Source organism: Dama dama, chromosome 16 (assembly GCF_033118175.1).
Source record: "Dama dama isolate Ldn47 chromosome 16, ASM3311817v1, whole genome shotgun sequence".
In the NCBI taxonomy this organism is placed as follows: domain Eukaryota; kingdom Metazoa; phylum Chordata; class Mammalia; order Artiodactyla; family Cervidae; genus Dama; species Dama dama.
Window position 1 is genome coordinate 35,781,614 of NC_083696.1, and position 15,444 is coordinate 35,797,057.

General features: G+C 57.2%; 1 protein-coding gene across 1 annotated transcript; it reads left to right on the plus strand.

Moving 5' to 3' along the window:
* The first annotated feature begins 8,014 nt into the window (after positions 1-8,014).
* Positions 8,015-14,002, plus strand: AQP3 (aquaporin 3 (Gill blood group)). The gene is made up of 6 exons (XM_061163818.1): positions 8,015-8,194; positions 11,404-11,530; positions 11,879-12,016; positions 12,348-12,466; positions 12,688-12,905; positions 12,993-14,002. Exons 1-6 carry the CDS (start codon positions 8,087-8,089, stop codon positions 13,159-13,161), a joined length of 879 nt encoding a protein of 292 aa, XP_061019801.1. The 5' UTR covers positions 8,015-8,086; the 3' UTR covers positions 13,162-14,002.
* The last annotated feature ends 1,442 nt before the right edge of the window (positions 14,003-15,444 follow it).

A 15,444-nucleotide genomic window follows, 5' to 3' on the forward strand; every position in this document is an offset into this window, starting at 1 on the left:
TCGCGCGCTTTCTCCATAGTCTCTCCATGGGCTCTGGGGAGGGGCAGCTTCAGGCCTATAGCTTTTTTCACAGACCCAGTGTGGGGAGGGGGTGCAGTCTGCCCCCAGGTAAGCCCGTGGCTCCAGGAAGGGCAGACGCCAGTCCCCCATCAGGGGAATGAGCTTGGCCCTGCTACTTTGGCATGTGGTCCTAGGCAGGTCACCCTTGCTGGGCTCAGCCTCCCCATTCTTAAACTGGGCACAACAGGGACCTCCCCTGGTGGTCCAGTGGTTAGGATTCCACCCTTCCTCTGCAGGAGACACAGGTTCGATTCCCAGTTAGGGAACTAAATCGGAGAAAAGCCACGATGATGGTTTTGTCAAGTGCCCAGTGCAACAAGAGAAGAGGGCAGGTCACTCAGAAAGCCAAGGAGGTGCGTACACCATGCTTTCTGCACTCCCTGCTCCAGCTTGGTATGGGGGTGAGGGAGCTTGAGCCCTGGGCTCCAATTTCAAGGCCTGCTCCAACCTGTTTCCTCGGGATTTTCTCTCCCGGAAGTAGGTAAGGAGGCTGGTGTGTACTAATGTGACCTTGGGGGAGGGGGGACACAAGAAGCTGGAACTGGAATGTCGGGGAAAGAGAAGGAGAAGCGTCTAGGAGGAACTCTGATAGCGAGGGTGTGTGGGGTGGCGTGGGGTGGGGGGAATGTGTGTTATGGTGCAACCCATGGGTACCTCTGCCCCTGTGGGCCTCTGGACTTGCAGGTAGACATGGATGGGGTGGGAGGCTGTGTCTCACATACGGTGTGATGCTCTCTTTGTGTTGGTTGGGGTGGTGGGGTGGGGCTTGTGCGCATCTCTATACACTAGTCTGTGTGAGCAGGTTTTTGCCTCTGGCCCCAAGGTGCTGTTAAAGGCAAAATCTCTGTTTTTAAAGAGGAGGAAAAGCTCCCAGGAGGCAGGAACTCCGGATCCCTTCCTGCAAATGTGTGTGTGTATGTGCGCTAAATTGCTTCAGTCATCTCCGAGTCTGTGTGACCTTATGGACTGTAGCTCACCAGGCTCCTCTGTCCGTGGGATTCTCCAGGCAAGAATACTGAAGTGGGTTGTCATGCCCTCCTCTAGGGGATCTTCCTGACCCAGGGATCAAACCCAAGTCTCCTGTGGCTTCTGCATTGCAGACAGATTCTTTACTGCTGAGACACTGGGGAAGCCCCCTGTAAATGTTAAGTGGCTTTAAATAAAGCCTTCCTCTTTTGGGGGCTTCAGTTTCCCTGGTTCTGTCAGACTTCCTAAGCCTCTCTCTGTCATCACATTTAGTGAATTCTCAAAGGGTCATCCCTTCAGGTGGTGCTATCTGACAACCTCCTTTAAACCAAAACCCTTTTAGGTGAAGACCCTGTTTTCCTCTGCCCAGCTCCTAACTTTGGAGGAAAAGAGACAGATCCCAAAGCCTAGGGGTCCTTGCAGCAGGTTACATTTCAGTGAAATCCTGAGGCTGCTCAGTCCCTGACCTAGTGAGTCATATTGGGCTGGTCTGAGCCCCTCCACTTCCACCCCAATAAATATGTATCTCATGGTGAGGGGATCCCTCAACTTCCGGTCCTTGCTTTGTGAGTCACAAATTAAAATCTAGGTGAGCGATAAAGATAAAGGGGAGGGGAAGCCTGGGGCAGGTGAGTCACCCCCATCTTGCTCAGGGAAGGCCAGCCTGCCCATCCCTCTCCTGCAGACAGAAGGTGGCATCTTGGGCTGCCCCGGGGAACTAAGGGGGACCAGGGTGTTCCAAACCCAGAGGGAGATTCACTTCCCTCTCCCACTTCAGTTTCTGGAAGAGGGATGGAGAGGATCATTTTTCTGGTTTGCAAGAGGCCCAGAGAGGTGTAGGAACTTGACCAGTGTCACACAGGGAGCTACAGAGAATCTATGTATCCTGGTGCCAGCTCTTGCTTCTGAGCTGGGCTTTCCTGGGGCCCAAGAGTCAGATGATGAGGAATAAAAGAGTAGAAAGGCCAGAGCTCTGGACGTCTCCAGTAAGGGGGGGAGGAGTGAAAAGCCAAGCCCCCTCTGCTGTCCTGGGCTGCCTGCCAGCCTTGCCCCTTCCATTCTGCCCAAGGCCGCAGAATGAAGCTGTTATTAGGCCCAGGGAAGCAGGGTCAAGGATAGGTGTAGCGGGTGGGAGCACGTACACTCTGGTCTACCTCAGTTCAAGCCTACATCTCTGTTCCCCTGGCTGGGAGTCTCCTCCTTTCTTCCAGGCTAGAGCCCTGCGCAGGAGAGAGCTGGGGTCCCCTAGAGACTGACAAGGCCAAGGCTGGACACTGAGGGATCATTGAGGGGCGCTGAGATGCAGCCCCTATTCCACCTGACGACCAACTACAGCATCCTGGCCTTTCTCCAGTCTCCCTCTACCTCTACAACAAATGGGGTCTCCTTGGAGCCCAGCTCCCACTGCCCCAAGGTCTGGAGACCCTCAGGAAGTCCCTCCTGAAGTCTGACTGCAGAATCTCCTGCCACAGCTTGTCCCCTCCTCTGGCTCCTTCTCCTGTGACTCCGCCTATATGGCTGGCACTGGTGGCTTCCCCGTAATTAGCACTCAGACTGGGCTGGGATGAGGGGAAAGTATACTGGGGCTCATACACACCCATCACCTTTCTGGAACATCGGATGCAGAGCCTTCCACCACCTGTCCTCCCGCCCCCACCCGTTTCACACCACAGACCTCTCAGAGAGCAGTTGTCCTGGGCCCCACCCAGGTTCACGTTCCTGTGTCCCCATTTCTGCCTGCCTTCAGCTTCTTGCCTACTGCCCTGCCCACTCCTCCTTCTAAATCCCAAACCCCACTCTCATCATGTTGGACCAGGTCACTGCATCTCCAGCCTCCTCTACAGATCCCCACTTCCTATCCCTGACTTCTAAACACCGAACCCAGCTCCACAGCCAAGCCCAGACGGGGACACACAGAGATATACAGAGAGACTCCCAGGGTCGCCCGCATGTACACACAGATCTCCACAGGTACACACATACACAGAGCCCAGCACACACATGGATGGACATGATATGCACACAGGAGGAAACCTGACTCTGATTAAGGAGGGAGCTTCTGGAATCGAAACTTTCCTTCTACATTGACTGTATTACAGTTTTGAAGGCCTGAAACATCTGTAATCTTGTCTGATTCTTACAGAGGCCCTGAGTGTGGGTGGGTGTGTGTGAGTGTGTGTCGGAGGACTCCACCTGAAACCTGCAGGTGACTGATGAGGACCCTGAAACTGAGGGGTGGGGGAAGGGAGCTGGCTGGGTCACCTGACTGATCAGTGGTCAAGTGAGGCTTGGGGCTGAGCGTCTGGGTCGGCGAGAGGGCTTGCCCCATCAGCCCTGCCCCGGGACTCTGGGCCCGTCCTCAGAACAGGCTCTAGCCCCTATCCCATTCTTCCACCCCCTCTCTGTGACCATCTGCTGTCCTCAAGGAGTGCTGAGGGCAGCCCAGGGACAACAGAAGGGAAACTATGAGTCAAAATCTGTCTTGAGATAGATTTTCTCAAGTTCCAGCTGGACACCTGACCAGAGGTACCCCGGGGGAAGGGGGAGGGAGGTTTACATTCATGGATTCTCCACCATCTCATCTGTCTGGAGATAGAGGGTGACTGTTGGCACAGGAGAAGGAACTGCCTGCCCAGCCCCCAGTCTGGGGACACTCATAATTGGGTGATTCATCTCTGCTGTTCACTCCCCATTCCTGTCCAGAGCCAGCCCCCTACTCTCAAGACTCAGAAGCAGGGAGAGCATCCAGCAGGGGCCTAAGACAGGGGCGCAGAGCTGAAGCATGGATAGACCTGTGGCTCCCTGGCCTCCCTGCCCTCTTCCTGTCTCCTACACATCCCTGTGGGATGTATCCAGCTCAACACTTAACGGCTGAGTGAGGTCTTAGCAGGTGTTTGCATGCGTGCTAAGTCGCTTCAGTAGTGTCTGACCCTTTGTGACCCCAGTGGACTATAGCCTGCCGATTTGTCTGTCCATGGGATTCTCCAGGCAGGAATACTGGAGTGGGTTGCCAGTCCCTTCTCCAGGGGATCTTCCCAACCCAGGGATGGAACCTGGGTCTCCCACACTGCAGGTGGATTCTTTACCATCTGAGTCACCAGGTGACTTCTCGCCAGATGTCAGTTTTGTCATTTGTGGAAGGGGAGATTATATACCCACCTCTGAGGGGTTTTTGCAAACTGGAGGGAGTACTTCCTATACTTGAAAAATGTCTGTATGTCTTTTGGTCTGCCCCTCCCTCACCACACTCCAATGCAGGGGAAGAGGTTAGGGGGTTTAGGGAGGCTGTGGGGAAAGGTAGTGTGATTTATTTTCTATGTTTACACTCTTCTCTGCTTGCTGACAGCAAGGCCCATGTCTCCTCTGTTGGTTCAAGCTGTTCCCTTTCAGGCAAAAAGAGTTTGGGGGGCAGGAAATGAAGGGCGTGCCGGCCCTCCTCCTTACAGGGCCCTAGCCAGCCCCTCTGGTCCAACAGGCTGGGACTTGAGTCTTCAGCCCTTCCCTTGCCTGGGAACCCACTCCCCCAGCTCTGACCTCAAGGAGTCACAGCCTCCCACAGGGTGGATCGGAGGCCCCTTCCTGGGCTCAGCCCTCCCGCCCAGGTGAGACACAGACCTTGCTCAAGATGCCTTGGGGGTAGGTGGGGCCTCCTCATGTGCCTTGTCCCGGAGCTCCCGGGCAGGTGGGCTGGCTTGCAGCCCGTACTCAGCCTGGCTTTCCTTCCAGAAGAGCAGGAGGGAGCCCAGAGGGCCTGGGTAAGCTGCATGACTCAGGGTCAGGGCCTGCCTCACCAAGCTCAGGCTCTTCCTGAAGGGCTCCAAGAGCCGAGCTCCAGGAGCTCTTTGGCTCCAGGGGGTGCCATTCATAGGCTACAGTGAGAATGAGCCCCCCAATACCCCCATTGCCTGCATCCAGTTGTGCAATGAGGTCTGCTTCTGCCCCTCAAATTCAAGGCCAGCCAGTCCGGGCCTTCTTGACATGCATCCTCAGGCCCTGACCCATCTTATCCCCAGAGGACCCGAGGAGGGCTGACAGGAATTAGGGGCCCTTGGAAGGCATTGCCTCCTTCTCCCTCCTCCGGGCAGGGTCCTCTCAGGAAGAAGACGTCTTCCACTAAGAACCCTGAAGGCCTGCCCATACCTTCTCAGCTCCAACTCTAACCCATCCCCGTGTGCATGCTGCGTACACGTGTGTGGACCCGTGTGTAAAAACTAGTTACAGACAGCAACAAGTTTGCTGGGAGTATATGGGGTCATGATTCTGAAGGCTGGGCTTTTTAAAGATTTATTACTTATTTATTTATGGCTATTCCGGGTCCTCGCTGCTGCCTATGGGCTTTCTCTAGTTGCGGTAAGCAGGGGCTCCTCTTCGTTGCCGCGCACAGGCTTCCCACTGCGGTGGCTTTTCTCGTTGCCAAGCACAGTCTATAAAGCACAGGCTCAGCAGTTGTGGTGCAGGGACTCAGTTGCTCCAGGGCATGTGGGACCTTCCTGGACCAGGAATCGAACCCTTGTCCCCTGCACTGGCAATCAGATTCTTAACCACTAGACCACCAGAGACTCTGATTCGAGACCAGGGGGCACTGGGATCCAGGTCCTGTTCCACATGCCCAGCCGGGTGCCTCGGCATGGAGCTGCACCCACGAGGGGCGAAGGGGTCTCAAACATGCTCTAGGATGAGCTGCAGGCCCAGAGTTACAGGTGAGCACAAACACACATGTGTGAGTACACACAGGTGCACATGGGTAAACAGATACTACTTACAAGATACACAAATCTACAGTTATATGTGCAACCTGCTCCCTCAGGGTGGAGCACCGTGAACACCTATGCGAACTGACAGCAAACATGTGTGTATGGGGGGGCAGTGCTCTACCTGCCAACACTTGTGTGTATGGGGGGAGGGTACTTTATCTGCAAACACAAGTTTGTGTGTGAGGGGAGGGCAGTGCTCCGCCTGCAAACACATGTGTATATGGGGAGCGGAAGGTGCTCTGCCCACTGAGAGCAGAGCTGCCCCTGTTTTCCTCCACTGCTTTGGTTTCTGGGCTGGGCTTGGCTGCTGGCAGGCCTGGGATCAGGCAGGGGTGAGGATAGGGTGCTGTGAGCTGGGGTTCCCTATGCCCCTTTGCCAGTTCCTGCCCTGCGCAGCTCCCCCTGGGGCAGCGAGGGGCTGAGAAAAATACCAGGGAGTGGGGAGAAGAGAGGACGGCCCGGTGGGGGGGGTGTTCCCCTCTTTCCACACTCTGGGTTCTGGCACCAGGACTCTGGGGTTTTGTCTTGAGTCATGGATGGGCAGCGGGGCCGCGGGCAGGCACTGGGTGATGGCTCCCTGATTCACCATGGGGCCTCCCAGCCCTTGAGGTTCAGGGGGCAGGGTGCTTCTTTCTGGGCCACGGGCCCTGGGAGACCTCCCATGTGGGGGTTACATATCTGTGTGAGCCTATGGCCAGGCTTTCATGGGAATGCCATCCCAGGAGTGCGTGAAGAAACCTCAGGGTCTATAGGCGAATATGACTGCCAGCCCCAGGGTATAGTGAGTGAGCACGCCTGCATGGCACGTGTGACTCTGTGTTGCTAAACCCCATCTCTTTGGGCATGAGTCACCTCTGGAGCCCTCATTTCTGACAGCCGCTGCTCAAAGGACAAGTCCCCAGGGTCCTCAGCCCACCTGGATTAAGTCCTTCGGGAAATGAGGTCTCCCCGGCAAAGCTGCCTTAGAGACCAGGGTGAGGGCATATCTGCTGCCAGTCCTGTGGGAGTCAGGTCCAGGCGACCAGACCTCAGCTCACCAGTTATTAGATGCGGCACAGAGAGCGAGACTGGCCCATGACCCCCCACCTCTGATGGGTCTGACATCCCCACAGCTCAGACAGCTTCATCTCTTAAAGGAACCGACTTGCCCCTGGCTAGAGATCAGCCTGGGTGGGAGAGTAGAGGGTTAAAACCAGCTGGAACTCAACCTGCTGGCAAGTATATGGCTGGCGGCATGTCAGGACAACTGCAGCTCGGGCCCTGGACCCGTGTGCACTGTGCACACAGGTACACGTGTGACAAGCGCTGTTAACCCAGCCATGTTCCACTGCCACGAGCACAGCCATGATGCCCCAAAAGCGTGATCAAGCGGATGGGAGATGCCATGTGTGGACACAGCTGGGAACAGAGCCGTCAAGACATGCAACATGTGACATGTACTCACCAGACAAGAAGCAAGGCCCCTGAACTCTGGCCGGAACTCAGCCCATGTGTTCTGCGAGTCCACTTGGGTCTGGACTGTGTCCACCTGGGTCTCTTCTCCCTTGGGCCCCACCCCCAACCCCGGGTCTCCTCCCTCCAGGCCCCTAACTGACGACAGGAGCGGTCCAGGATTTAGTGCTTAGTTGCTCAGTCCCACTGGACTGTTTGCAACCCCATGGACCGTAGCCTGCCAGGCTCCTCTGTCCATGGGATTCTCCAGGCAAGAATACTGGAGTGGGTTGCCATGCCCTCCTCCTCCTTCCCAACCCATGAATCGAGCCCAGGTCTCCCGCACTGCAGGGGAATTCTTTATGGTCTGAGGCACCAGAGAGGCCCATCAGCAGGGGCCAGTTCCTTTCCTGACTCGGTGGGAGTCTGCTGTGACTCCCTCCGTGGTGGGGATGGCAGGGAGGCTCGCTGCGAGTGGGCCGAGGAGGTCTCTTCGCAGCTCCTTTCTCCCCTGTGGCCCTGGTCCTGTAGGCGCCTTCATCCCCGCATCGGCTCTCTGCCCCATCATCCCGCAGTTCTCCTGGGGACAATCCTAGTCCTAAGGGCTCCTCACCCCACCCCGCACCTCTACCTTCCTCACCAGCCTCCCCCACAACCCAGCAGCCCCTTCAACCTCCCGGGGCGGGCGAGCCGTGGGGGCGGCCGCCCACCTTGAGGCCGGCGCGGACGGGGCGGGCGGGGTTGCGGGCGGGCTGGCGGGCGGGGCACGTGCCTCCCCGGCTCTATAAAAGGGCGCCACCCGGCGCTGGCGGCCACTCTGCTGCCGCAGCCGTCCTTTCGCCTGCCCGCCCGAAGCGCCGTCGCCTGCCCCCGCCATGGGTCGACAGAAGGAGCTGGTGAACCGCTGCGGGGAGATGCTGCACATCCGCTACCGGCTGTTCCGCCAGGCGTTGGCTGAGTGCCTGGGGACCCTCATCCTCGTGGTGAGTGGAGGGACACGCAGAAGCCTCTTGCCAGCCCCAGCACCCCAGTCCCACTGTTCACTGAGGGGCTGTGTTTAAGACAGCCTCGATCCCTCTCTCAGCTCTGACCACCCCCCCAAGCCCCCCCCCCGCCCCCCGCCGCCCCCACTGACACCCTCCAGGGTCCTCTTTGCTTAGAGCTCTAACCCCCTCTGTGACAGCTCTGACTCTTGCCAGAAGGACAGCTGTTACACCCCAATGACAGCTCTGAGCTTCACCCTGTCACCAGTGGGCCAGCCCAGAGGCTGGGGGCGTTGGTCACCTTTGCAGTCTGGGACCTCCAGCCCTGGCTGGCTGCCACAGATTCCTGGAGCCCCATCCCTGGCAGGGGAGGGTGGTGGGGGGCAGTGGCAAATGGGCCCCTATTGAGTTATTTGGGTCCTGGGTGCCTGGCCCCTAATGAATAATTAAGCCTCAGAAAGTCCAAAAGTTCCCCTGATGTGAGGACAGTGCTTTGGGGGGGGGGGGGGGCGGGCAGAGGGCGGAAGCCATGCAGCACACAGCAAGCAAGGAAGGAAGGAGGATCCTGAAGATAGGAGGCTGTGGAAGGCAGCTTTGCCCCAGGCACAAGGGACGTGAAGTCACTAAGGTCTGTCCCTGAGTGCTGGGCGACTCCCGGACAGTTACCCAGACAGATGTGGTCAGCTTCCGGGCACAAGCGCACTGGCGTGCATGGGTCTCCAGGATCTGAGTTACTCGCTGGGTTCCTTCGCAGTCCCAGTGACTCTGTGGTCATGCCAGTTTCCGTTTGGGTTGCTTCTGGGTGACTCTGTTTGTACTTCTTGGACCTGGCAGACCGATCAGTTTTGGGCTCTGTTTCCTGTCCCAGTTAGTCTCGGATTTTCAACCACGCTTGTGGTTACACCTGTTTCCCTCTTGGTTACTTCTGGGTTCAGCTGCTCCATTGCAGGGGGTAGGGTACTCTGTACCCCAATTCCAACCCTAGGTAAGGTAGTCCAGCCAGCCCCCTGGGGACTAGTGAGATTAACTCGGGGCAAGGAGAGCCAGGTGGCTCCCTACCATGGGTGGTGGTGGAGCAGGTTCTATGGTGAGAGGAGAGCTGGGACTCACTGCTGGCTTCTGGGACCAGGAAACCAGGAAGCCAGGTGGGGCTGTTTATCCACAACCCCCCCCCAAGACTAGTGGTCCTTCCGGTCATCCATATCTCTTCTCTCCCAGGAAGGGACTAGGCCAGGTGCTTATCATCACCCTGCCCAGAGCCTTGTGTCCCCTCTCCCCATCTGACTGACAGTCCAGTCCCCTGTTGGAGAGCAGCCAGGACAGGGGACATTGTCTGCCCTTCACAGAGGGGCCTCCCTAACTCCTCCCTAAGTCTCAGCTTGCCTTCCCCCAAAGGAGCAGTCGGGCCTCCCGCTGAGCCCCAGGATCACTTGGCTTACCCCTGACCACAGAAGGAGGGTGTTATGTTTGTGAAGCCTTTCAGGCTCAGGTGGTTGGGAGGCATTGGGTATCAGTGCCCGAAGAGGAGGGACCAGGCCAGGAAGACTCCTGAGTGGTGTCTTGCCTACACCCCTCTGGCGGTTGGGGACCTATAGCCTACAGTGTCAGAATCAGGGCTGGCTTTAAGGCTGGGGAAGCCCCTTTCTCTGGGGCACCTAGTAAGGTGAGGAGAGGGAGAAGGAGGCAGGAGGAAGAGGAAGATTAGTCTCAAGGTGGTGGAACTGGCTCTGACAGCTTCTCCCTCCAAGGCCTCTTGGGATGGAGCCAGGTTTGTGCCTTGGGTAGGCAAGGAGCTGAGGCCAAGGCCTGCCAAGCTGGGCAGGGTGCCCCAGACCCTCGCATGCCTGTTTCAGCACACACACAGATACTTCTAATCTCTGACCTTTGCTCTCACCTGCCTGCACACCTTTGCCCTGTTGCTGCCTCAGGTTTCCTATCTCTTGGTCCTCCTGAAGGGTGATAACCAGAATTCATAACCACCCCGTGCAGCAGGACACTGAGCCATCAGAATGAACAAGGGCCCTGAGCACAGGTCTTGTAAAATTTCTGCTGAATAGGCCTCAGAATTTAGTTATGGGGAGATGGGAAAGGAGAGCTGGGGCAGGGCTGGAGCAGCTTTGGGGGGCACCCTGGGAGCTCAGAGTAATAGCTCTTTACAGCTAGTGCAGGAGCATTCTGGGGGCTTCCCGGTGACTTAGCAGTAAAGAATCTGCCTGCCAATGCAGGAGTGGCGGGAGACACGGGTTCGATCCCTGGATCGAGAAGATGCCCTGGAGGAGGGCATGGCAACCCACTCCAGTATTCTTACCTGAAGAATCACATGGACAGAGGAACCTGGCGGGCTATGGTCCATGGGGTCGCAAAGAGTTGGACATGACTGAGTGACTTAGCAAGCACACACAGGAGTGTTTTTACATCTGAACAAGGGGGACTGACATATAGCACGCTCTGTACTTGCAGGACATCAGGGATTTTAGCCTCTTGAACCCCCCCATTTCTGGCAGAAAGTTTAGAACCAATCTCCCCACTTCCACTGGCCTGAGGGTCCCAGACTGGCTAGTGAGAGGACACAGAGACCTCCGTCTTTAGGACCTCCAAATCTGAGTGGGGAACCTGGGCCCCTGAGGGTAGGGAGGTCAAGGTGAGGGGAGACAGGAGGCTCTGGGTCAGGGAAATGTCAGGGAAGCTGAGGGTTCCGAGAGGGAGGCCAGGGGTTCTGACACCTCGGATTAAGGAGAAGTGGGTTCAGCCTAACTTCCGGCCTCTGCCCTTTCTCCATGCGCTCTCCCTGTCAGCTCTTCTTTGGGGCAGAGAGAAAGGCAGCTGCAGGTGGAGATGAGTGAGAACCTTCCCACCCCTAGGACCAGGCCTGAAAGGCTGGGGGAGGAACTGTTCGGGTGAGAGTGTCCCCTTCCCCTGGCTCTCATTGAGAATTGAGACAAATCAGTGGAGATGGTGCCGCTACCTTCTGGGCTCACAGTTGCAAACTCTGCTTCCAGTCCCTTCCACAGGACCCTGTTAGAGTGGAGTTGGGACCCTGGGGCTGGGAGGGCCTGTCTTATGACTGCAGCAGGAGGGGAGGGGTTTGATTCCAGGAAAGGGCTTCTGTCTCCGCAGGAAGGCAGGGGGAGGTGGCTGGCTTCACCTTTCCTCTGGAGTGAGAGTCACTGGTCCTTACTCTCCCCACTTTGCTCTATTTCCCGACACAGATGTTTGGCTGTGGCTCTGTGGCCCAGGTCGTGCTCAGCCGGGGCACCCACGGTGGTTTCCTCACCATCAACCTGGCCTTTGGCTTCGCCGTCACCCTAGGCATCCTTATTGCTGGCCAGGTCTCTGGTAAGGCCTTGTCCCCACCCTCAGCCATCAGCCTTCCAGCAACCCCACATGGTGTCCCACTGGGGAATGGGGTGGGGGCGGGAGGGTTCTTCACAGGGCAGGGCATAGCCATGCCCTAGCTTTGGGCCCTTGAAAGAGAAGAGTGACAAAGGAATACTTCGTCTCTCACCTTGGAATCAGAGACAAGCAGAGTGGGTCTATTACATAGTCCAACCTGCCATTCTGTGCAATAAACCCTTCTCTGCATCCCTGTTCACCAGAGCCGAAGAGGGGGAGTGTGGGAGGGGGAGACCCTGGCTCCCCACTGTGGCAGGCGGGGGCTAATAGGTCCCATCTCCCTTTGCCCAGGGGCCCACCTGAACCCTGCCGTGACCTTTGCGATGTGCTTCCTGGCACGCGAGCCCTGGATCAAGCTGCCTGTGTACACCTTGGCTCAGACTCTGGGAGCCTTCCTGGGCGCTGGCATTATCTTCGGGTTGTATTACGGTGAGCATCCCCACCCTGCTTTCCTCCACGACCCCCTCCCTCTGCTTAGGACTGGCACCAGGCCTTTCCATGATGAACACCAGGGAGCTGCCCAGGCCCCAGGCTTATGACTCATTCACGCACGGGCCCCAGGTGGGGACCGCGAGAGGAAAGAAATGAGCTGGGCAACAGTGGAGTCAAGCCCTCCACCCTCCATCGTCCCACCCCATCTCCGGAGTGATAAAGCAGTGATTACGCTCACCTGCGACCCCTGGGAGGGTGGGCACGGCTTGACGGGGAAGACGGGCCTCAGGCCTCTCTCTCACGCATGCGGTATCTAAACTGTCACCAGATGCGATCTGGGCCTTCGCCGACAACCAGCTTTTTGTTTCGGGCCCCAACGGCACAGCTGGTATCTTTGCCACCTACCCCTCTGGACACTTGGACATGGTCAATGGCTTCTTCGACCAGGTGCGGACTGGGAATGGGTGAGGGGCTTGGGTTGCTCGTGGGCTGGCTGGGGGACAGGACTCCTTGTCTAGAGCAGACTCCTAGGACTCTGCTAGTTTAGCCAGCAGAAATCGTAGTACCACTGCCCTGAGGAGCAGAACCCTGGAGATGCCAAGACTGTTGGAGGAAGCCAGAGGGTGGAAGGTGGGGGCTGTCCTCATGCTGTTCTCCCCACTCCCCAGTTCATTGGCACAGCCTCCCTCATCGTGTGTGTGCTGGCCATTGTGGACCCCTACAACAACCCTGTCCCCCGAGGCCTGGAGGCCTTCACCGTGGGCCTGGTGGTCTTGGTCATTGGCACGTCCATGGGCTTCAACTCTGGCTACGCCGTCAACCCCGCCCGGGACTTCGGCCCCCGCCTTTTCACCGCCATCGCCGGCTGGGGCTCGGAAGTCTTCACGTGAGTGAGGTCCCCACCCGCGTGCCCCAGCCCATTCCCCGCTTTGGCCTGCCTCACCCACCCCTGACCACATCTGTCTGCCCACAGGACGGGCCGCCACTGGTGGTGGGTGCCCATTGTCTCTCCGCTCCTGGGTTCCATCGCGGGTGTCTTCGTGTACCAGCTCATGATCGGCTGCCACCTGGAGCCGCCCCCACCCTCCACCGACGAGGAGAATGTGAAGTTGTCCCACGTGAAGCACAAGGAGCAGATGTGAATGGGCGGGGGCACCCCCCTCGTCCTCTCACGAGCGTCCATTGACTGTGCAGGGGCTGCTCCCCAGAAGCCCTCTTCATGACTCCCCTCCTGGGCTAGGAAGCTTCTTGTCCACCACCTCCCACTAGACAGCCCCTTCAGGCTTTTCCATCCTGAAGGAAATAGGACCCAGTAGGACCCTCAGCCTGTAAGCTGTGGTGGCACAGTGAGCCCGGCCGATCTAGCCCTTCATCTCCCAGAGGGAGACAGTAGGTAGCCGGTGTGTGAGTGTGTGTGCAGGTGCGTGTGCGTGGTTTTCCAGATATTCAGGGCAAAGGACCGAGTGGAAAAGATTCTGTCGGCGGGGTTGGGGTGGGGGTCCAGAGGAAGAGAGGGGAAGGTGCGGTGTCTGTCTGTGAATGAGAAAAGCACGTTTCAGGGGCTCCATGTGGAGGGGGGTCCAGGTACAGGCATTTCTCAGTATGTGCATGTCTGCCCTTCTATGCAGGGGGCTGTTATAGGCTTCAGTAGGGTGGGAATATAAGTAGGGCTAGGAGGAGGGGGCCACAGCCCAGTTGTGGAGCTCTGTCTATGCATAAATAAGGAGCAGCAGAGTGATGTGTTCATATCACAATGGAGGCATGAGGGGACCGGGGTGGGGGTGAAGTCCGGGTCATAATTTCACGTTTGCTCTTAAAAATATATATTAATATATGTGTATTAATACATATGTAGTAGATGTTACAGTTTTAGGGATGGGGATTGGGAGATTCCAGGGTCTGCCCTCCTTTAATCCTCCACTCAACACATGTATTTTTGCCTTTTATAAAAAAACAATAAAATGTATGCCAATTGTGTAAATAGCTCTCTGCCTGCTCTGCTGTTTTTCTGGCGCCGAAGAGCTTCAGTGAGTCTGGCCACAGATAACAGGGCACCCTGAGGGTTGTGTTCGAACCTGTCCTGGGGGCAGAGGTCAGTCGCATGGGTCAGAGAGTCTTTCATCTCAGCTTGAACTTGGTGGTCCCACACCTTCCTCCAAGCTTCCATCCTCCCGGGAACCCCCAGCTGGTGAATCACGTCTCCTTCCCGAGCCCTGCGCCCACCCACTACCCCGGGAAGGCAGACTGAAGCCTGGCTGGGGGGAAGAACTTCCTCCCAAAGGAGAGGACTGCTCTCCAGGAAGTAGTGAGCTCCCTGTTGCTGGAAGAGACCAATCATACTGGGAACCTACTGTTGCCTTTGACACCTCGCAGTTGTTTGGGCTTCATCACCTACAACCAGACCTTGGCCACAGCCCCTTTAGCAGCAGTTTACCTGACTCCAGTCTGGATCAGTCAGTCCATACAGCTGCCAGAGGGATCTTTCTGAAAGCCCTGCTGGAAGTGGGCCTCATTCCATGGCTCTGCCCGCCACCTGGAGACAATTGAAATCTCTCCATCCTGCATCCAGGCCCCCCCCCCAGGACCCGGCCTTGGTCCCCACCCCTCCCCTCACAATGCTCCATCCACTCAGGACTATTCTGTGCACCCCTGTGTCTTCCTATCTCACTGACCAGTCACTAAAGCCCTCCTGATCTGCTCCAAGACCTCCTCCAGGAAGTCATCCCTGCCCTTACCCACTCCTCCATCTCTACAGTCAGCTGTCTGAACCCAGAGACCACAGCTGCACTCATTCCTCCTGCTGGCTTCAGTTCTTCAGTTTGAGGCACCCCTATGTCCTGTAAGGTAGGGGTTGGACTGACTATGACACCCTGACTTTGCCTAGAGAGGCAAAGGACTTGCCACATTTGGGCCTGGGAGGTTCTGTTGGGAGATCCTGTGCCCCTTCTCACCTCCTCTTCCTCCCTTACTGTGTGTGTGCGTGCATGCTAAGTCGCTTCAGCCTTGTCCAACTCTTTGAGACCCTCTGGGCTGTAACCGGCCAGGCTCCTCTGTCCATGGGATTCTCCAGGCAAGAATACTGGAGTGGGTTGCCATTCCCTTCTCCAGAGGACCTTCCTGACCCAGGGGATGAACCCTGGTCTCCAGCATTGCCAGCAGATTCTTTACCCGCTGAGCCACAAGGGAAGCCCTTGAGCTACAGGGAAGTCCTCACATTTCACTGGGAATAAAGAGGGAAGGCAGCCCCAACCCGAGCTCTTCTGCCAAGTTAACTGCACGGAGAGCCAGAGGATCCCTCTGTCTGGAGGAGAACTGTGGATTTTAAATAAGCCAACTCTTGCTTGCCAGCTCCTTCACAGATGAGAACATGGCTCAGAGAGTGAGCAGCAAATGCATGGTCACACAGCCTGGACCCTGGGCTGGCA

Coding starts and splice junctions, on each gene's coding strand:
- AQP3 (XM_061163818.1), top strand. CDS start 8,087: ATGGGTCGACAGAAGGAGCTGGTGAACCGCTGCGGGGAGATGCTGCAC. Junction 11,531..11,878: donor TATTGCTGGCCAGGTCTCTG/GTAAGGCCTTGT, acceptor CCCTTTGCCCAG/GGGCCCACCTGAACCCTGCC. Junction 12,467..12,687: donor TCAATGGCTTCTTCGACCAG/GTGCGGACTGGG, acceptor CCCACTCCCCAG/TTCATTGGCACAGCCTCCCT.